This window comes from Hermetia illucens, chromosome 5, assembly GCF_905115235.1.
Source record: "Hermetia illucens chromosome 5, iHerIll2.2.curated.20191125, whole genome shotgun sequence".
Classification (NCBI taxonomy): domain Eukaryota; kingdom Metazoa; phylum Arthropoda; class Insecta; order Diptera; family Stratiomyidae; genus Hermetia; species Hermetia illucens.
This window is the reverse complement of record NC_051853.1, coordinates 57,402,218-57,425,492: the sequence shown is the minus strand read 5'-3', so window position 1 is coordinate 57,425,492 and position 23,275 is coordinate 57,402,218. Positions and strand designations below refer to the sequence as shown.

General features: G+C 39.5%; 1 protein-coding gene across 5 annotated transcripts in view; it reads left to right on the top strand.

Moving 5' to 3' along the window:
• Nucleotides 1–23,275, top strand: part of LOC119656754 (band 4.1-like protein 5) — a 33,092-nt gene that overhangs the window by 6,603 nt on the left and 3,214 nt on the right. Inside the window, exons 2-10 of one of the 5 annotated variants that reach the window (XM_038063317.1) lie at nt 11,788–11,935; nt 11,998–12,174; nt 12,554–12,762; nt 17,412–18,172; nt 18,238–18,327; nt 19,296–19,412; nt 19,513–19,664; nt 20,010–20,131; nt 20,324–20,536. In XM_038063317.1, coding sequence (XP_037919245.1) covers nt 11,788–11,935; nt 11,998–12,174; nt 12,554–12,762; nt 17,412–18,172; nt 18,238–18,327; nt 19,296–19,412; nt 19,513–19,664; nt 20,010–20,131; nt 20,324–20,536 — 1,989 coding nt within the window. The other 4 variants (XM_038063320.1, XM_038063318.1, XM_038063319.1 and 1 more) reach the window with 4 other exon arrangements.

The following is a 23,275-nucleotide window of genomic DNA, read 5'->3' as shown; positions in this document are numbered from 1 at the left end:
AGGTTTTGTGTGAAACAAAACCTTATTAGAATCGAGACGGTGTCTGTCTGTCTGTCTGTCACACCCGATTTATTGGGAAACGGCTAGACCGATTGTCACGAAAATTGGTGAGAGTGTGTAATCTGGTGTTCCCTTTACATGTAGTAAGTGGTGCCATCTTCTGTTAAGTTTAAGGGGGGGCTCCCCATACATATGAATGGAGGGTGCAAATTTTTTTTTCACAGAATGTAGCCATGTGGGGTATCAAAGGTCTCAATTAGTACTTCTCGAAACTGGTTCAATATTTGATATTGGGTGAAAAATGGAGGAGTGACGGCTCAACATATGACCCCCAAAAAGTGTAACAGGTCTCGTTCTCAGAACCTATCCAACCGAAAAATCTGAAAAAAATCACAGTAGTGCATCTCTACGAGATCTAGGCCTCAAAATCTATTCCGTTCCGATATCTGCACAAATAAAGTTAATAATAGTTTATTTCCACATTTTAGAAATTTACCCGGCACCCCCCTTATGTTCATTCCAGAAGTACAAATTTTGGCATGCGTGGAGTGAAGAACATAATGCACAATTTGGTCAAGTTTGAAGACAATCCAATTATTATTAATAAAGTTATAGGGGGTGAAACTTTACAATTTTTTGTGAATTTCGTGCACTCTACAACCTGCATGACGTCATCATCACATATCAATTCGTCAATACCACAACGAAATGAGTTGGTTCGCAGAGAATTATTTTGTTTTAGTTTTTTTAGTTATCATAAATATTCCCGACAGAGTATCTAATCGAATCCTTTGTGTGTCACGTGCCTTCCTGCTGATTTGGAAGATTTTTCCATCAATTTTAATGTAAGATCAGTTTGCATTAGCGGGTGCTGATGACAAATGACCGTGAAGGACTAACCTATGCGTATAGATGAATGTATATCCTGAATATTTCAGCGTACACTACATGCTGTTAGGATTTTCATGCGGATTATCTGCGGTACGTATTTGTACTCTTACGGATGCAGATTCTTCGGTCTTTGTCCGCCTAATTGTGTGAGAAGATTTCACTAGAAAACTTAGTTATTTTTTTAACATAAGTAATCGAATACAATTACAACTACTTGCAATGAATGGGCTTTTCATTAAAGTAAAGAAAAATTGTATATTTTGTTGAAAACTGGAAAATGGATTTAATTTCTACTGAAATGTTTACGTTTCTCTGCTAGTCGCCTCATAACCTTTTCATCTTTCTCACATGTGTGTTTGCTTCCACTCTCTAGAACAATGCCGTCCAAATATGTTTATTATTGAAAGTGGTAATTCATTTTGACCATTTTTTCAATGTCGAAAAAGAGCGGTTATTTAAGACCTTCAACGGTTAAATTCAACTATCTGAAGTACAAGATTATTTTAATTGCATATGGACCATGGTAATATTTGAGAATTGATATTATGGACAAGAACTCCGGAATTAATCTACCACCGCGTTTCATACCGACTGATATCTCGGCTAATATTACACACCAAAACTCAATGTTGTTCATTAAATGAAATTGTTGTTCTATCTTGGCAGATAAATGGAACTTTTGTCTTGAATATTACTCAAGATAATATCTACGGAAATAATTTTAAGTAGAGCATGCCGGTCCAAGCTAATGGTATTTTAATGTTTCAGCTAATAGTCGGGAGATGTGCGATAATATTCGAGTAACTGTGGCTGAATCTTGCTATTATTTTTAATTTTTAGTATCTAGTGGGATTTTGCGTTGATTTGGAACTTTCGCGGATTTATTTAATCACATTAGTCAAGCCAAGGTTTTGAACTGGCTAAGATCTTTCATTTTTGAGGCTATTGTTATGGTAGCGTTTCCTACATTCCGTTCGGAATTTGAATAGCGTTTGCTGGTTCCATTCGGAAATTAAAGTAGAATGCAATGCATTGATGTTCAAGAAGGTATGACTGTGGTCGTCGTTGCGGCTGTTATGGCGCTATACACTACAGTAGAGAAAGTGTTGTATTTTTTGTAATATAAAAGCAATACAAAGAATGGTTATTTGCATAAAGAGAGTCGATATTTTTTATCGAATTTATATCAGAAATCTTGCTAATTAAGTATAAAGTTTCTATTAGTTTAGGTTAATTTATTAATTTCCCTGATATTGGATGTGTGAGTTGAAAGATAGTAAATTGACGGTTTTTGTAACACTTTCGCTTTATCTCCATTTTTGGTTTACAAAATAAACGTGTTAGCTTTTGAGGATTCTGCGCTCATTTCTGAAGCAGTGGAAATATGAACCTAATGCAAGGACGACTAGTATTTGGTTCTCTCGTTCGATTCAGTTCAATCCAATTTACGCACAGGTTCGGGCAATCGGTATTGTTATCGTGCAACCTTGATTTCAAACGACAGCCTGTCTTTATTCGAGACAAGGGAAAAAAAAATATTGGCATTACCAATTACCGGGAGCGCAAAATAAAGAAAATTAACCCTGGGGACTGCCAAATTTGTACGAATGATCGATGCACGAAATATCGGGATTCCACTGTGTATACTATTTCTAATCTCCTCATATTTTCCTTGTGATAGATGTTTTTCAGTCATTCGAGTATGTTACTAGTACTTTGTTCCTCCTTTTTAAAGCGTGTTTAGATAAATTTTAGGACACTGTCCTATAAAACGGTTTCCACTCCTGCGATACCTATCAAGCGCGGGGGTTATTTACACTGCGTACGTTGTCACTTGTTGCGGTGCGGAGTGCACCCTCCCTTGGAAATCGCGGCGTTGAGTACTGAGATGGTGTTTATTTTGGGGTGCTGCCTAACATAGTCGTTCCACTTGCTGTGATAGTCAAAAAGGAAATTGTCTTGACTGCTAGTAGATAAATGTCATGTAGTTGTTTCTGGACATTCACTGCATATGGTTAGCGCCCAACTAGAAATCTTGACAGGTTCTAGTTAGGGATGTAACGCTGTTTCGGGTGAGGAGCTGACTGGAAAAACTTGGCTGTAAATAACAGTCATCAGTAAATAATTAAAGACTTTTAATCCGTATGGGTGAGGAAGATCAATCCCGTAAATTCTATAAGGATAATATCTATCGTAGAAGAAGAAGTCATGGCAGATCCTATCTCACATTTAGCGATGGCGTAGGCCAGGGCTCCAGACATCTTTTAGGGATATCCAGATGGTGGACTTTGGCGGGATTTCATGAGTTTCTTACTAAAGCATGCCTAGACCGGGCACCGGTTGTTGTGTCATTGGTGGTGGCCCTCAAAATTTTTGTCGCCACAGGGCATCGAGACGTCGTCGCCAATAGGAAAAAAACAAGTCGTAAATTATTTCAATTAAAAATTATTTCCTCTTTAGACTAAATTTATTCATTTTAATAGATGTACGCTATATTAGGAACCGTTTGATCCTTCCTTTAGTGTAAGAGCTTTCACTGAATAAGAGATCAAATTCTTTCCGATATGCCGCATTCGGACTTAAAGTCTAAAAGAGAAAAGTCTTTTTATTGTTTTCATTCAAATCTGTGTACTGACTTTTCGATAGATAATATCTTCGAACTATCTAAATTCTCCAATCTAGTTTTCGCACATTTCAGCTTTTCGAGTTTCTTTTTGAGTATTGATAGGAGACTAAACCGATTTTACGAGGGTGAGTTGCATGTTGCAAAAGAAGACCAAGACAAACTTTCATCGGCCTTTTGCAACATGTGCGAAGCAAAATGGTTGCGCAATGACATGCAGAGATTACTTGCCAACATGGAAGCACTAGTTTTGCAGCATTCATTTGAATGGAAACAAAAATACGAGGGCCAGTTAAATATAAACAAAAATGTGCTGAAGGTCCCCCTTTTTTTCCACAAATTCCGTCTGGATCTCTCTTCTCCACTCCTGCACCCACTGTCGATTCCCATTCAGTCTATATCAGAGCAATGAGGGAGCAAGTGGATCCTAATTTTTGTTGGGCAACAGATTATTATAAAAAATGAAATCTTCAGAAATTTTAATGTGGGGCTGAAACTCTTGCCAAAACCCGCGTGTACGGGTGACATAAACATTTTTCTGAGAGAAACGAATCTCAGGCGAGCGCAATGTTGACCACATTGCCTTCTATAGGGTACTGCAATCCTGTAGTGCACCATATAGTCACCTGTGATGAGACATGAGTTCATCTCTATACGCCTTAATCAAAGCAGACGAGCAAAGAGTCACAACTATGAGGTGAGGCTGCACCAATAAAGGGGGAAACGCGATTGTCTACAGGGAAAATTCTTGCCATCGTGTTTTAGGTTTCCAAAGGCATTTTTCTGGTTGATTCTCTTCACGAATGCCAATTATTGCATTCTGTTTATTGTTTTGAACTTCGAAGCAAAAGACGAGGGTTCTCAATCAGAAGCGTCATCCTCTTTCACGACACTCTCACACGACACGCATAGCTCAGTGTAAATTTGAGGAAATTCACTGGGATTAATTAGCCCAGATTCCTGCCGTGTGACTATCATCTATTTGGACCGATGAAGGAAGTTCTTGGAGGTCAAAGGGTGAATTTTGCTGAAGAGGTTGAACTTTTTGTAGGCTAACTCCGGAAATCGCTTAAACACCGATCTAGGAAATACGCATTCCCCACTCTACAAATTTATTTTCAGTTAGACTTGTTACGATAATGTAACACAATTTTTGGGATTATGAATTAGGTTATAAATATGAAAATATCTTTGTCTCAAAAGCCTGCTGATGAAAGTAGCATTGAGCTACCGAAATGCACATCCGGATAGAAAAAATAGAGTAAAACCATTGACTTAAAGTTGTCTGAGAACACTCTTGTCTTGAATTGGGACTTTATTGATGACTTCGGATGCAGTAAATTAACACGAAAGCTACAAATTTCACCTTTTATAATGTTCTTAATATCATTAAGGTTTCCCCGAATTTTGTAATATCGTCTAAATAGTGATGAAAATAAAATGCTTGCCTAGTTCCTCATCCAAAATCTACTCATACCGCTTGACTTTATTGGTTGAACGACTACCGCTTTACCCATACAACCACTTTTTAATTGATTAGGTTGTTTTAGTAATTGATAATGTAACGAATGCGATGTAACGCTACTTTATGTATGTATGTAATTGGTTAATTTGGCATTGCTTAATAAGCGCATTTTAGTTTAGCGGCATTTAAGAGTATTTGTTTGGTAGTTTATAGCTAGCAAGAATATTCTCTTTCCGTAGATGCGCTTTCAGTAAAGTAATCTTCCCCATCAAATAATTGCCCACTCTCTAGAACGCTTAACTTTCATGGCCGATCACCCGACGAGTTTGGTTAATTGGAGTACAAGTTCTTGCTTTTAAAATTCGTTTATTGTTCATCTGTCACGATAGTTCCCTTAGTAAATTGTCGAATTAATATTTCTTCTTGTTCTTTGTCATCAATATCTTTGTTGGCTTTCTTTGCATTTCTCAATCTGGTTCTTATACGTTATTCCACATAATCCACACACTCCTTTTTCATCACCAATCTTTCTTTGTAAGGATTGCTATCCAGGATTTCTTTCAACGTTTGTTGTCAACGTCTCCTATATAGTATGAAAAAACAACATCCTAACGCTGCCCCGAATGACAAAATATCTCTGACATTGTATCTGTTTCGAATTTGCGCGCTTGCAGTTCTCTTCATGCTCTTCAATCCGCGCATTGATTTCGATATCATTTCCTTCACATTTTGTTAGTTGCAAGCTGGGATGCACAATGATTTAAAAATAATATGAATCACTTCTTTAGAGTACAAGCAGAAAAAAATGCCATTTTTTCAGGTCCCATTACCCGATATCGTCAGCAGATTCTCGTCACCTCTAGCTTCTTTCGCCTTCGATTTCTCTTCATTAGCTCTGTGCAGGATTTATACAAAAATTCCATTTGTCGCTGTATATATGTTTTCCGCGCATAGCATACATCGATCGCCAAGTTGCTCCTGATGTCCATTAACCCGTAAAACGTCAGGTCGCATAACGATGATGCGCCGATTAACTTTAAAACTTTAAAAACATTGCTTATCTAAAAATTCGAAACCCAACCACGATGGAAAGATACAACGTCATTACAAGTTTTACATTTTGCCGCACTTCCGACTATTAAAAACATTGTACAAACTTCAGAATGCAGTGTACTTTAGTGTTTGATATTCCTTGCGTCAGTTTAGAACTTCAGAATGCAGTGTACTTTAGTGTTTGATATTCCTCGCTTCAGTTTAGACGCAGACGTACCTGTGAAATCAGTTTTTTGGTCAGGACCCCACTGATTTCCAGGAAAACCCTAGGTTTTCCCCAATTGGCCCTCGAACCGTATTTGCTATGCTTTGATTCAAAACGACTGATACCAAAGAGGATACCAGGAAGGCAGTCCACATTCCATTGAAAGAACGTATCTTCCTTGAATAGGGCAATTCGCAATTATTGGTTTTTAAGGTTTCGTGTGAAACAAAGCCAAAAATCGAGTCGATGTCTGTCTGTCACACCCAATTTATTCTGAAATCGCTAAGGACATTGTCATGAGATTTCGTGACAAGATGTGGTCTGTGAATTCCTTTACATATAGCAAGGGGATCCATTTTGTGTTGAGTTTGAGGGGGCTGCCCATATATGTGAAGGGGCTGTAACTTTTTTTTTCACAGAATATGGTCATCTGGGGTATCAAATGAAAAGGTTCAGTTAGTACTTTTCGAAATTGGTCTTAATTCTAACACTGGGTGAAACAAAGGGAAATGAGGTTTCAAAATTTGTGTAACAGGTCTCGTTCTCAGAACCTGTCCAACCGAAAAGTCTGAAAGAAATCATGGTGGGGCAGCTGTAGGAAATCTAGGCCTCAAAATACATTTCATTTCGACATCTGCTCAAATAAATTTAATAATAGCATACTACTGTATTTTAGAAAATGGCCTGAAATGATAAGCGATAATGTAGTATACAATTTTGGGAAGTTTGAAAAAAATCCAATTATTATAAACAAAATTATAGAAGGTCGAAATTGTGTATTTCGCCTGAATTTATCACAATCTAAGAGGTTTCCATACGACGTCAGGATCATATAAAATGAACCTCTATGAGCAGCGGAGTTGGATCTATGAAAAAATATTTTGAATTTTTAGCTTTGCACGAATGAAAAAAGGTGCATAGGAAATTTCTCGCACAAGATGAACACAAAACCTTTATACCCGAAGAGTCTAGCTTTCTGTATTCCGACTTGTTTCTACTAAGAAGGTATGTAGCCGATCGAGACAGCGTGCGACGCGCCTCAACAAGGAACCATCACAAAATCGTTTATAATTTAAGTTTCACAAAACTCATTGAACTGCAACAATGTTGCAGTGGCAGATGGCTTTCTCTATATTTCATTATGTTTCATTCGAATCCAGGTTTGTCGTGTTTTATTTTGGTTTAGGGATTTAGGGATCCTAAGTCTGCATCCACTTGATGTCGGACCAGAATAGTTGGGGAGTATCTTACCTCCACTTTTTTGGTTCACGGACCCCTGCGTTTGGGTTTAGTACCCATATATTTAAAGAAGATTGCGTTTTGACCAAGGCAAAAGTTTAGCTTCGACCGAGCTTAGTACTGAACTATGGTGGTTTTACATTCAATATAATTTGCATCCACACAATTATATATTAAGGAGTGACTACAACCTGCAATCACTTTTGTACATGCTGCTCCCAGAGAAGAGGTGAAACAGCATCTGATGAGTTGCTTCTGCGTTGGGCGAAATGGTCGTAGATGTTTGTGCTCGTTTCTGTGTATACGAGTACATCGGTGCTGAAGGCTTATTACTCGCATGAAGGAACTGTGGATGCCTTTGCTCCATAAAGGAGTGAATAGGAGACATAAACAGAGCACCAATTGGGTAGGGAGAGTATAGAAGGGTGGGGCGTTCTTTTCAACAAAGTTGAATAATCGCCCTGCCTAAAAAGATATGGTGATTTAAATCGGAGGTGGAGGGTACAGAATGGAAGCGAAGAAGTCTCTCTTTTCCAACCCATTTGAAAACGCATGGTCGTCATCCTCCCGTAAGAAGTTATGGAACCTCAAAATGTGGATTTTTGAAATCATCAAGCTTAAATTTGATTTTCTATTTAATTCCCGTGAGGTCAGGAAGCGAGAAGGTATGTTGGCAAAAGGGGGATTCCTCCTTTTTAGCCTTTTGAAAAATTGCTGTTTAAAAAATTCACACTTAAACGTGATAATATTAAAATAGTGCCATTTTTAAACTCTCTCACTGCGGCTGCGTTTGTAAAATTTTGTTGAAGAGGGGTACCTTCCCTATCCATATTCTTTTGATCACTTCCCGGAAAGGGGTTGAAAATTTATGCTTATCATTATGATGTCAAAATACCTTAAATTTGATGCGTCATAACTTTTTAAGAGAATGATTGCGACGATTTTTTAGTGGAATTGGGGAGAAGGAACCTTCGATTTTTTCATGTATGTTCTATCCACATCATGCGTGTTCTATCCCCCTAGGTTTTTTTTGGGAGTAGGGTAGGTGAATGCGTTTTCGCACAGAGTGTTGGACTCCCGCAACAGCACGTTGTCGGATTATCAACTAAATACCTCCCTGTCATCAGAGAACTAGCCTGGAACCGTTTGACACATTACTTCGGGCTAGCCCTTCCGCTCTCCCGGCTTCAAGTCAGGGAATTCCTTTCACCAACGGCAGGGGAGGGGAGCTGTCAGTTCAGGGAACCCCTTGCCGCCGGATTCATCCGCCGGTCAAGTCTTCGCCATAAGAAGAGCCCGAACATAATGTGCAATACGACTGCAGCTGCCAGTGTTCTTCTGCATCTCTCTGGCAATGTTGTCTGGAGAGAGCTCCCCTGTTTTTCCATAAAGCTGCCGACGAAAGCTGTCGCACCTCTCGGAAGAGAAAAACGTGTGTTCAGCGACGTCCGCCACTCCATTGCAGAATCTCATAATTAGGAGATCGCGCTTTATCGATCCTGTGCAGGTAAGACTGAAAACCGCCATGCCCACTTAGAAGTTGGGTAAGAAAGTAATCAATCTCACCGTGCGTTCGGTTCAACCACGGGTCTAATTTGTCGATGAGGCGCGCAGTCCATCTGCCCCTTGGCTCATTTTGCCAAGAAAGTTGCCACTTGGTGAGGGTGCGTCGATGTTCTTCACGGGCAACCGGCGGTAGATAGCTCTGCGCTCCTTGGCAAGGAGAAGGAGGGCACGGGGGATCACTCTGGCGATCACCATCACAGCCGTTTCGCAGACGGTGCGATAAGCAGACGCCACTCGCAAAGCTCCCTGCCTCTGCATTTGAGCAAGGCGTTTACGATGCACCTCCTTGTCAAGGGCATCAGCCCATACCTCCGCACCCTACAGCAGAACTGACTGCGTTGCTTCCATAAGGAGAAGTCTCCTAGTTGATATAGGGCCCCCGACATTCGCTATCTGAAGATCGCGACTCCAGCTGCAGCCCTGTCCGCTGCTGCTTTAATTTGTACAAAGAAGCTCATCTTCGAGTCGAGCATTAAACCAAGCTATTTAACCGCTGGTTTTGACTCTATGGTCAACTCGCCGATCGATATGGGACGCAGGGTCGGGATTCTCTTTTTGGTCAAGATGACTACTTCGGTTTTTTCCAGCGCAAAGCTGAAACCGTAAGCAGTCATCCATCCGCTTATCCGTCGCATCAATATGCCAGTCTGCTTTGTGCCTGTTCAACAGTGCGTCCGGTAGCAAGTGCCGCAACGTCGTCTACCCCTAGGTTGCCATGATCATATTACAATCATCATCAACGGCGCAACAACCGGTCTTCGGCCTGCTTTAGTAAGGAACTCCTAACATCCCGGTTTTGCGTCCAGATGTAGACTTTTCGTGCTGGATCGTTTTCCCCCAAATGGATTAATTTAAATTAAATTGATTTACCTGCCTAGCACATTCTATTGAGTTGGATTTTATCCACATCAGATGTTCGTGATATTGCTTATCGTTTCATATTTATATAGGCTACGGAATCGTCCATCTTCTTATATAGGGGGCGAAAAATTCTTTGGAGGGGTTTTCTTTTAAACGCGAGTAAGCTTTCGCACTTTTTCTTGTTAAGAGCCTAAGTCTCCGAAGAATATATGAAGATTGGCAAAATCATGGTTTTGGACAGTAAGAATTTTGACCTTGCTCACGGTGCTTGCTTGATCTGAAAGAAAGCAGTTTGTATATCTCGGGTTATTCTTCTTCCCATTATGTCGATATTGTCAGTACAGCCCAATGGCTGAGTGGATTTGGAGAGGATAGTGCCTTACGCAGCATCACGGATCATCTTTCCAAGGGCAGGTTAAAAGGATGATCATGGCAAAATTCCCCCGTTCTGTAATAATTTTTGAAAGGTCTCGGAGAGGGGGACCCCCGTTTTCCCGCTCTAATTTCCCCCGGGGATGGAGTTGAAATTCAACCTTTATCAAACGAATCGAATTAAGCAGAAATTTTAAAGGAGGTCTATTGTAGGCTTTTCATGATTTTACTTTTCTTCCCAAAAGAAAATCATTCTCTTTGATTTCATGAATTTTCAACATTTATTTATCAATCTTAATTTCATTAAATAGCTAAGAATTAATGAAAAATTCTGGAAGATCATATTTCAGTATAAGTTACCATTTGCTTGCTAATTCAACGCTAACTAAACTGCAAATCATGGCTTTATGTTTATATAGACAGTTACGAAATATTTAACTGATAAACGTGGGGAAAAAAGCAATATACCGTGTTAGATAAAGTTTTTCATAGCAACTTACCCGAATGCCCGAAATTGCTATTAAATATTGAGTAAACCCTCGTGGCATTTTCAAAACTGGGTTAAATTTATACACCAATGTGAGGTCTAGTTCATTTGGGGGGAATCGCTAATATACAGAATAAAATTCGGTTTTTGTCACCTTGCATAGTATTGGGATTATTTCAGTTCAATGCAAAGACTGTCTCATTCAATTTCGGAATAACTAGTGCAGAAAATGATATAAAAATGTTCTGTTTACTTTCGAACTACTAGCAACATTTATGTAATCAAATCAAATATTTACCGTGGTGATTTCGGTCGTATTTCATATTTATTTGTTTTTTTTTTGTAAATTGCGCATGATTCGTATTTTGCAACGGTTGCAAGTCCCATATGGGTAAATGGTATCTCTTGAATTTCGAACACTTATTAAATTACACTTGTCATAGTGCGCAACCAATTCTTTCTTTTCTGCTGTATATACTGCAAGAAATATGAAGCTTCATTCAAATAGTGTGAAGATAATTCGACATTTGTGCTAGGGTATCCATGCATAATATATTCTGCATGGCGACGATTTGCATGGCTAACTTACGTCCAAGTGAACAATATGGTGACGACTGTTAAGAATCGCCTTATGCAGCTTGCTTCTTGGAATTTCCATGTCGAATGTTTGCTGAAGAAACGAATTTACAACCCTCCTCGGAATGTGCGCTACAAACTAGTAAAGAAAATATTTGCTGACTATCAGTAACTCACAGTTGAAGTTACTTATAGTTTTTCAAAGTTCATGAGATTACTGGCCCCATTGCATATATGCAACTAAAAGTTATATTTTTATAGTAGTATTTACAGTTTTTCGAAACAGCAGTAGCATTATAATAACTTCTACGGTGAAATTAACATATAAATACAATATATTTTATCTATTTGCATTTAAAAATATCTTTTTCTCACAAAGACTATCTTTCGCAAGACCTACTTCACAAAAGCTGATACTTATATATAATTTTTTCTCTTCTATTCAACAGAAAAAGGCATTAGGAAGCTATCTCTACGAACAAGTTCTCTATTCTTTAGATCTAACAGAAAAAGATTACTTTGGACTACAGTTCACGGATCATAATCAAGTTAAACATTGGCTGGACCCAACAAAACCTATAAAGAAACAAGTTAAAAGTATGTTAACAAATTTTTTTTCTATCAAGTCAGCTAATAATTTATATCTAATTCTATTGCAGTTGGACCACCATACACTTTTAGATTGAAAGTGAAATTCTATTCGTCGGAACCAAATACCTTACGGGAAGAACTTACACGTTATTTGTTTTTCCTTCAGTTGAAGCAGGATTTATTAGATGGAAGACTAGAGTGTCCAGATGATAAGGCCGCGGAACTCTGTGCACTTGCATTGCAATGTAAGCTTTGCCATGACGTTTTTTATTAAATACTGTTTCAATATTTTTCTCTATTGTTCGCTATCCAGTAAATTATTGCGTCAAATCTCACATTTATCTAAGCGCGTGGGGCTATCTTCTGTTAGTAAATTTTTAATTCCTTGGGGTATAATTTGAAAAATGTATAATAATTGCGTAATGAAGTGAGTTTGCTAACCAAGGGGATTCCATTTGCATACATAAGAATAAAAAATAAAATAGATGAATGGATGGGTGGTTTTTAAATATTGAGGATGTAGTCTTATATACAATTCTTGCAGATTGTACATATTGAAACAGTATTTCACATTACTTCATCATAAGGAAAATTTAATATTTAATGAACAAAATTGTTTTCCAGCGGAACTTGGTGACTATGATTCGGAGATTCATACAGCAGCCACAGTATCCGAATTTCGATTCGTTCCGAATCAATCGGAAGAATTAGAAATTGCAATTTTAGATGAGTATAAAAATTGTCGAGGGCTCACACCAGCTCAGGCAGAATCGAGTTATTTAAATAAAGCGAAATGGTTAGATATGTATGGAGTGGATATGCACACAGTACTTGTAAGTACCAATTTTTGATTAAAAATAAATTAGAATAATGTTAAAAGTAGTTTTGTGTAAAACAAAACCTTATTAACATGGGTTTACTGTCTGTCTGTCACATGCATTTTTCTCGGAAATGGTTATAGCGATTGACACCAAATTTGGTGGATGGTGTATGTGAACGCTCCCGCATACAATGCATTACATCCTCCTACGTTGAATTCAAGCGGGGTCATACATGCAAAGGGTGGGTTGAATTATTTGTCTCCAAATATAGTCATGTGGGGTATCAAATGAAAGGTCTCGGTTAGTACTTTCCCAAGGCGGTCTTAGTTTTGACATTTGTTGGGAGCTTGGGGAGTGTGGAGGTCGAAAGTTATCATTGCTTTCAGAAACTGCTCAATCTAAAACTCTGAAAAAAAATCACGAGGCTGCCACTATAAGGTGTCTAGGCTCCGAAATGATATTACTAACAAAGTTACAATAGTTCAAAATTGTCGCTTCTTTGCAAATTCAAGACTTTGAATGTCAATATTTGCATGGTGTATGATAGTTTTAACACATTGAAACAGCGAAAAATTAAGCTGCCTAAATTCTGTTCTACTTTCTTCGTTAGTTATTGTTCGATTTAGAAAAAGGTCCTTGTTAAAATGCAATGAAGCGGTTAAAAGGATGCGATAATATAAATTATTTATTTTTTTTCAAAGCACATTTTCGTACACATTTATCGGGTTTTATATCGAATACTAATTAACTAAGAGGTTATATATAGCTGTAACTTCTCATCCAATTTCATAACGATCGGGGCATTAGGCAGCTGTGGTATTTATGATGCATTACCTTGCTGCTTCTAACTTGGATGCTATGGCGTTCCAAAGGTGGCGATCTTTGTAATTGTCGCCTCAACGAATGTCTCATCAAATCAAAAATCTAGTACAGTGTCATTCGTCTTGTCGCCTTCTACAGTTCAGAGCGCTGGCCGACTACCAAACTAAATGAAGTTAGAGTTGGCGAATGCGTTTACGCACAGCGTATGTCCTCCTGCAACGGTACACCACGGACTACCAACAAACATCTCCCCCTCGTTAGAAAACTAGCCTGGAACCGTTTGTTACATTACTTCGGGTTAGCCGTCCCGTTTTCCCGCCCTGGGAAGCCTTTGACTGAGGGAATGCCTTTCCACAATTGAATAGGAGAGACGGAAGGGAATTGCTAGTTCAAGGAGCCCCCTGCCATTCGGGCCCTCCCCCGGTCGAGCTCTATTTTCATTGTAGCAAAGGAAAACTGAATGTAATGCACAACACAACTCCATCTGGGGGGATCACTCATGGGTTCACCATCACAGCCGGTTCGCTCCTCGTGACTGTACGTACGCAAGGCGCTTATGATATACCTTCAAGAGCACCAGCCCATACCTCCGCGCAGTAAAATAGAATAAACTGCCCTGGACTTGTTGAAATGCGTCGCCTGCTAGATTTAGGACCTCTAATGTTTGTCATTAGTCGATTTAAGGCCGAAACTCCAGATGCAGCCTTCTCCGCTGCTGCTTTGATTGATTTGGGTCTAGGGTCAGCCCGAGGTACTGAACCATTGGTTTTGATCCGGCTATCGATCGATATGGGATGCAGACTTGGGTTTCTTTTTAAGGTTTTGTGTAAAACCTGTTTGTCTGTCTGTCCGTCACACGCATTTTCCTCTGGTACTGTAGCAGCGGTCCGGATAGCTGACTGGTTAGAGCACAAGGCTATCGTACCGAAGGTTGCGGTTCAAATCTGACTGGTGGCAGCGGGATTTGTATCGTGATTTGACGTCGGATACCAGTCGACTCAGCGCTGAATGAGTACCTGAGTCCAATCAGGGTAATAATCTCGGGCGAGCGTAATGCTGGCTACATTACCTCTTACAGGGTACTGTTATCTTGTAGTGTACCGTTACGGTCTTGCATGAAGTGCTCTAACACACTTCATGGCCTTGATTCAAAATGGATCGTTGCGCCAACGATTATTATCATTACTGTAGAAGTGGTTGACACCAAATTTGGTGGAAAGGTGGGAACTGTGAACGCTCACGCATACAGTGAGTTACATCCTTTTACGTCGAATTTAAGAGGAGGTATACATATATACATGCAAAAGGGGGGTGTACATTTTTTTTCACCGAATATAGAATGAAAGGTCTCGATTAATACGTTCCGGAACTGTTCTTAGTTTTGACATTTGTTGGAAAGGCGGGAAATTCGGGGGGTCGAAAGCGATCATTTATTTAAGGGGAGCATTCTCAGAAACTGCCCAACCGAAAAATCTGAACAAAATCAAGAGGCCTACCTATCCTACCAAGTTTGGTGGAAATCGCACTATTGCTAACAAAGTTATAATAGATCAAATTTGCCACTTCTTTGCAAACTCAAGATTTTGAATGTCAATATTACCCGAAAGGGGATATTCTCACATGATATATGCCTATATTACGTGTTACGTACTAATTGGACAATCTCACACTCAAATGTCTTTATAAAGGAAATACACAAAACCTTTCATACCTGAAGCGTCCAGCTTCCGGTTTCCCCACTTGTTTTTAGACAAGATGTCTGTTTCTACCAGCGCAAGGCTGAAACCATGAACATACATCCAGTTATCTGCCGCATCAATATGCCAAGTCGGCTTTGCGTTCAATAGTGCGCCCGGCTTCAAATGTCGTAACCACATCTGCATAATCGACTCTTCTGGCACGTCGAGTCTTAGCAGACTATCGTAAGAAGCGTTCCAGAGGTCTGGCCATAGGGTAAATTCCTGCGCTACTCCGACATTCTCTCCATCCTCTTCTGACCCTCTAGCATCTCATAAAGCAAGGAGTGGTTTCTCAGATAATCCTCTAATATTCGTAAAAGATAAGCTCTGCACGTGCAATGTATTGCTTAGTGTGCTTAGAATGTTATTTGATGTTACAGAATTGAAGGTATTTCTGACATTTAACTTTATGAGGATCACCACCTTTCGAGCTCGACGGCTGGGCGCCTGATGCTTGATGATGATACTTTAAGCCGAACTGCCTTGGGAATAAATCTCCGGCAGCACGTGTTGCTCCACCGAGTCTCTAACCCTAATTAGTTTTTCGAGTATTTTTCCGGCCGTGTCAAGTGTACAGAGTGGTCGATAGGCAGCTCAGGGCCGCTTTTCCTTTTGCGAATGAGTATAAGCCTTGCCACTTTAGAGCGGGAAGGAAAAATGCCTTTCTTCAGGCAAGTGCTGAATGCGCCGAGCAGTAGGTCTGGTCGATGTTGGAACACTAGTGTGTACCTCTGCTCAGCAGCGAGCTTTGCTTCTGTTTATAGCTTTACGGAGTCTCCTTTTGGCTGAACTTATCTCACGATAATGGAAATTAAGCTTTAACTTTGAATTAGTGGCATATTAGGCTATGATATCTAGCGTGGAAAAATTCGGAGAGAGGTGTCTTCAATCATATATTTATGTAATATAAAGTGGGGCAAAGGTAATAACCCGATGTTCGCTCTGCTTGTGAAATTTGTTTATTTAATCCATTAGAATTTATTCCATCAAGTCGAGAAAATGATATCGGCGAAGTGGGCACCGTCAAAGTTGATGACCAAACGAGCCCGTTTTATGGCATTTTCCATAACTCTTGCCAGAACTTCGGGTGACAGGTTCTCGCATTCCTGGCGAATATTCTCCTTAAGGGCTTTAAGAGTCTGAGGCTTGCTGACGTAAACCCGCGACTTAAAAAAACCCACAGAAAAGAAATTAAATGTCCCGGAAATGCTTTCTTCGGTTGTGGCTTGAGCAGTGTGCGTCGTTGCACCATTCTCTTTGAATGACATATTCCCCAGTCACAATTCTTCGAATTGTGGTAGAAAAATTCGATAACCATGGCTCTGTAGCGCGCGCCGTTCAGTCGTTGTTTGGCCCACGGCGTTCTCAAAGAAAAGTGGCCTGATGACTCCTCCAGCGTAAACAGCACACCACGCAGTAACTTTGAGTGGATGATATATAGATTTTCGGTGCCTCAGAAATGATGATTTTGTTTATTCACGTAACCGTTAAGATGGAAATGAGCCTCATCACTCATGATAATTTTCGATGAAAAATCATCCTCCTCTTCGTTGAGATTCAGGATGGCTTGAGCGTAGGTTAAACAGCTTATGCACTGTCTGCACTTTGTAAGAGAACATCTTCAAATCGTCAAGGTCAGTGGCCAAACGCTGCAGTGTTTGTCTAGTTGGTGTCAAACGGCCAGGAAATCTGCGACAAAGCTCACGATGCGCCAAGATAATCGACGAATTGTTGCGGAAAAAATGGAAACAATTATTCCGGGTTCTTGCGCAGTAAGTCGATTCCTGGCTTGTCGATTTGTATTCTGTGTTTGTTTACTCGACAAATGTCAAAACCCGGATTGACAATTGGCGCCATTTGCAAAAGTTATAACATTTTCCAATAAAGGAGTTTGCTCCAAGTGATAAGAATTCATAAATGGACATATTCAATCGAGAATAACTTTATGATGCTTAGGAACTGATGTTTACAGGTACCCAAGACTAAAATTAAAGCCATTTTTTGGAAAGTGATAAGCAAACTTGTACACCTTGAGTAACTCTTTATCAACAAATCAACCAACCTTCGACATATTTTTAAATAATTTATTCTCTTTATTAGGGAAAAGATGGATGCGAATATCATTTAGGCCTAACTCCAACTGGTATTTTGGTTTTCGAAGGACAACAAAAAATCGGACTTTTCTTTTGGCCTAAAATCAGTAAACTTGATTTCAAAAAGAAAAAGTTAACTCTTGTTGTCGTGGAAGACGATGATGATGGCCGTGAACAAGAGCACACATTTGTGTTTCGTCTATACAACGAAAAAGCTTGTAAGCATTTATGGAAATGTGCCGTAGAACATCACACATTCTTCAGATTACGAGCTCCTGTGAAGGGGCCATCAGCTCGCCAAAATTTCTTTAGAATGGGTTCGCGATTTCGTTATTCCGGACGAACTGAGTTTCAGACAACACAACAGAGTCGAGCACGAAGAACTGTACAATTCGAAAGAAGACCATCACAACGTTTTGCCGGCAGACAGTCACACGTGATTCGGGAACGACAAAAACAAATGAACAATAATCAGAATGAATCTACAACCGCAACTGTTACAACACCAACTAGTGCCCCAGAGACCTCAGAGGCTACTTCATTGCCTGAAGCATCATTCAGTTCTTCAGTGTCACAATCACCTTCTATTCAAACAGTTATACAGAATCCAGGGGTGAGCTCGGATTCTGAGGGTGTTACGAGTCTAAGTAATGGTGGTATGGCAACATCGACGTCCCTTAGTCGGGTATCAACGAAATCCACATCATCTACAGAGGATAGTGGCTACAGTAAGATTGGATCATTCGGTAAAGCTGGAGTGATTGTTAAGTAAGTACATATTTGTTAGGCCCCTTTGATGAAGGGTTAATGTGGATGTAATTTATAATTTATAGTAATGTGAAACCCGTTGAGGAAACTAATCCGTTCAAGACAACATCGACCCACGGATCTTTCGGTAAAGCATCGATTAGCTCAGCGTTCAGGTGAGTACCAAACGTTCCACTTTTGCCTGCTAACGCAGATAATGATTTACAGTAGCGCTGTGTCCGTACTTTGTAACGTCAGATTGTTGTCCTTAGTTTTTGTTCTGTATTAATATTGTAGCGATGTATTCCCATACATTACTTTTTAACACTACATACGATTGGACAGCGAGCGGTTTTCAATTATAAATGATCATAGATAAATAACATTTTCAACGTCTTCTATATTACCCAATCAGCTGACAAAACGTTTGATGAATCTTCACATATGTTAAAATCACTTAGAATCAGAACAACAATGCAAATTGCCTTACAATGGTCTCATATATTATTCTTGTCAAAAACTCTCATAGAAGTGCAAATGCTATATTTAATCAAGTAGCAAACGGGGTGATTGGCAAAGTGAATTGCCTAATTGTTTCTCATCACTTCACATATGTATGCATTCAATCAACACTCTAATGCATGTAAACGTTCGCGTCCGATGGTGAATATTAATCACCGAGTTAAGTAAAAGTGAATGAATATGCATTGCAAAAATAAATTCGTATGTCTTATTTTAGAAGTGCTCATGAGCGGTGTTTATATATGGTGGCGCTAGAAAATTAGCAACTGAAGTACTTAGTCATTGCTTGATATTTTTTTCCATTTGAGTTTGTCATGTCCGCTTCTGATGTGATATTTCGCAGGTGTTTAGTAAGATCTGAGATTGTTTTTTTCTGCGATAAACCAGAATAGCATTGTTGGATTGAGTCTTATCGTGGTGTTGATTTCTTAAGATTCATTGAACTTGATTTCATTCAAGAATGTTTATCGAAGAATATTTCTAACGCTTAATCAAAATTAACGTAACAAGTTATACAGTTAGTTATGCTAGTGTAGTTTATATATTGAAAATCTTTGAATAGGGTTAATTGATTATTTGCAACGGACGTTGATTTGCTTTCTTTACTATTTGAATTTTTCAGCATAAAAAGTGGATCGGATAAAGATAGTCAGCTTGATTCATTATTAAAATCCATTGTTAAAGACCCATCTCCTTCTATCCTGGCTCATGAGGCTATTAACGATGCTAACAGTATCAGGTAGTTATCGCTAGAATTTATGTCACTTTATGTTAAAGTAAATAATGTTTCACTGATTTATCTCAACATTATCACATTTCTGTGACTATCTTCTAAATAGACTTACTATTAACAAAACATCCGATATGGAGAGCAATACGGAAAGTTTGAAGCGCTTATCCTCCACTGAAAAACCAAACAATCAAACGAAATTGGCGAATGTCGGAGGCACTCCACTTTCACCTAGCCAAATTAAGCACAACATCCTAAAAGGTAAAAATGAAGTACAAATTTGTGTAGAAATAGTTAAAGTTATTAATCTGCATTTTATAATCATATTAAAGTAATTTTTTTCTTTATGACACAACAGCCTGTGTTGAGTCGGGATCTTCTGCATCAACTTGGATTTGAATCGATTGATTTTTGTTGCGCCTCGAAATTTTAATAATTCTGAAGAAGCTACAAGCCCAAGTGGTTAGAATCAATATGACCTCTGGTGTGTAGCTGCTGTACAAATCGCCAACAAAAATAGTCGATACAAACCAAGTGATATTTGCTTTCCACTTTATTTAGTTATTCAATTCGCTATACAGAAAGTAATAATTTGTTATGGTTTAGCTCGAGTCGAAGAAGAAATGGGTACAAACGCTAAATTGACTAATCAGATGTTTGTTCCGATGGCAGTGACTAGCAATTCAACAGATGGACCCGATTCATTGAATGCAACCTACATCTCAGTGGTACGTACAAGAAAATGTTATGTCCAATTGATCTCTGTTCTTTTTCGGTACCGAATAGTGTATAGAATGCTAGCAAAACCTGTATATTGTTCTGCTAATATTAATTTTTGTATTGTTTCTTTTTGCTTTTATTTCTTTTATGGGTATTATGTTCGCTATTTGTGCATTTGTTGTTGGTTTCGTGCAAAAAAGGGTGGTGATAAATTAACGCTAAATTTAACAGAACAAAAACCTGTGGTTACTGTTAATTTAGAACCACTCATTGAGAAAGAAAAAGCTGAGGAAAAGGCGACGAAAACAATAGAAATAAGTCACACTACGCAAGAGGAGCTGGCGGACGAAGAGGTCGATTCAGTGCAAGAGGTAGAAGTTGAGAGAGAACGAGAAGTGGAAAAAGATAAGAAGGTGAGTAATTTTGGTTCAGCAGTTTTTTTTCATTTATAGTTTATTTGCCTTTTATAAATTGGAAAGAAGTTTATTTTGCTAAAAATTTCATCATCATTGCTCCTGTTGTGTAAAACTGGTTAGGTTTTATGGAAAAACAAACACATTAGGGAACGGTGTTCTTCATTTACGGTTGCACCTCTAATCATCCATTCATGGTAAATGCTAAAATTTTTATTATATTTTCGTCAAGTGAAAACACTCAAAGTGATATAATACGACCGATGACTTCATAACTTGATCAAATTTATAATGGAAAACCCATATTGATTTCTGTAACTTTCATTCGATATTCAAAATCAAATCCACAGCTCTTTAAAAGAAGCTAATATCAAGTGGTCATCAACGTTAGCCGTAATTGTCAATATAAGTATATTTAACTGATTTGATAAAAATAATGGTTGGGGAAGTGATATAATGAAAGGTAGGTATTTGATGTCATACTAATTTTGATTCTGGCGTGATATTTGAGGTAAGGGTGGAATATTAGCATGGATTATGAATGAAAAAACCTATACTCTATGCAACTATGTTGTTTTGTTTGATCGACTACCGCTTGGGGCGTTCGCAGGCTTTCGCGAACTTGAGAACATTCTCAAGAGGCAGAGAGTGTCTCCGTCTGAGATCTTAGGAGGCCGGGCAGCTGCAAATGGAATACAGGACCACCTTTTTCTTACATTACACTGCATATATGGAAACCAAGACCACCACCCCAATTTTTTGCAAGTGGTGGTTAGGAGCTGTTCCGTTAAAAACCCTATTATGGTTTTTATGCCCTTCTTCTTAAAGGACAACCCAAATGCCGCTCTAGCTGCCCCGGGTTCCTTCACAAAGATGTTCACCTCGGGCAATAGGTTCAAATTTCTTTATTCGACTACCTTAATCCTTGTAATTTCACCCTTGAGAATAGCTTTGACAGTGGATGGTTGGATACCAATAGTTGGCTCTGGTGCCACCATTGTGGTGAGCCGGTCTGTCAGTTCCCTCATTAACAGTGATATCTGAATGACTTGCCACCCACATAAGGTATGTTTCGTTTAGTCGTCAGTAGCAACAGGCTGGCAACTTCACATCAACTGGGTTGATTTGTTGTTGCTGTTTTGTGCTGATAGCGCTGCCCGACTGTTGGAATGGATTCGAATGGTGCGACCCCGCCATTTTTGTTGTAAGTTTTCTTCTACTGCCAATGAAATGGCATATATCTTCACCTGGAATATGGACGTTATTTTTCCGAGGGGTCGCTTCAGTTCCATAATCGGATCTACTGACAACACCCCTGCGCCCGATCCGTCTCCCATGAATGATCCGTCGGTGAAGATTATTTGGTCTGTAATCCGAGGATGCAGTCCTTACAGCTAGGAGGAGTTTTCTCCTAAACTGTCCGCGCTGCCCACTATCATAACCGGATTGATTGGTGTCGTCATACAAGAACCAGCCATCAGCTTTAATAGCGTTGGCGCCAAATGAAGACTTAGCCGAATAGTTAGGATCGTCCGAGGACCACGGCCGCTTCAATTTCTCCTTAGCTATAGGTGTCCTGAATGCTTCTTCAACCTTGGTACAGTCTGTGGGATATGATTCGCTCGGAGGTGGTTTACCGGAGACGATTTGCCCGAAGACTGCCGAGGACAGCTGCTTATCCGTGGCCAAAACTTTAGCTTCAGCAGGTGTCGCCGATTGGAGCCCGCCGTCAGGAGTGCTGGCAGAAGGGGCTTACTTCGGTTCGCCCGTTAAGGTCCCAATTGGGTTGGTTCCCACTTAAAGAAGTGGAGAATCTAAGTCTAGACTCAAAGGAAAGTAAGTCGACCTCGACAAAGCCTTTTTTTACCGAGACAAGGCTAGTTGAATTCGGGAGGTGGTCTGGGACTCAAAGTTCACCGTTAACGGCCATATTTTAACCGCTGTGATCATTCAGCCCTTGGCACGGAAGTCAGACCTTGGCTTGGGGTTTTGATTACCGCTTAGCTTCAAGTGTCACTCCTGGTTAATCAAAATAAGAAGCTCTACACCTCCCACAATCTTCTAATCTTCTACTCTATGTGTTTCTAGAACAATCCTCTCGTCAGCGATTCAATCATTGCACCGCATGACAAAGCCAGCAATGAAGTTATTGACTTTATTTACGTGTGACCCACCCACTTTTACTTCCGTCTTCTGACATAATTTTTCGTTTGGGAACGTGTCGGACCAAAGTATTCCGATTACATGACTGGGATAAGGTTTTGAACTTTCGAGAAACATGGTTGGGATAAATCTTGAAGTTGATGCTGGGGTAGTTGAATTTCCGGCTTTTGGAGAACATTGCTAAAACGGAACTATCATTGCGCGTCGAATTTTGAACCAGTCAGAGACGTACTTTTCTAAAGTTCAGCTGGCATATCATCCCTTGCAATGTCCTGTTAGGTTTAGAGTGTGTATGATGCAGTTCGCGGCTTTGGCCCAAATTTCAAGTGGAGGCTGGCTAGTAAGGAACGAATGATGAGAAATTGGCTAGCGAGGAGTGATAATTCGATTCCCCGAGTCCTCATCCGTTTTGCTGGAGTGTATACGTGATGTTGTTCTGGTGGATTATCCAGTAGTGAATAGTTAGCTCGCTGATTTTCCTCTTGGAGAATTAGAGTTCGTTGTCTATTTTAGAACTTGCATGCTTTTACCAAGGTATTTGGATGCCTTCTGAAATCTTGTTGCACTGCTGGTCTC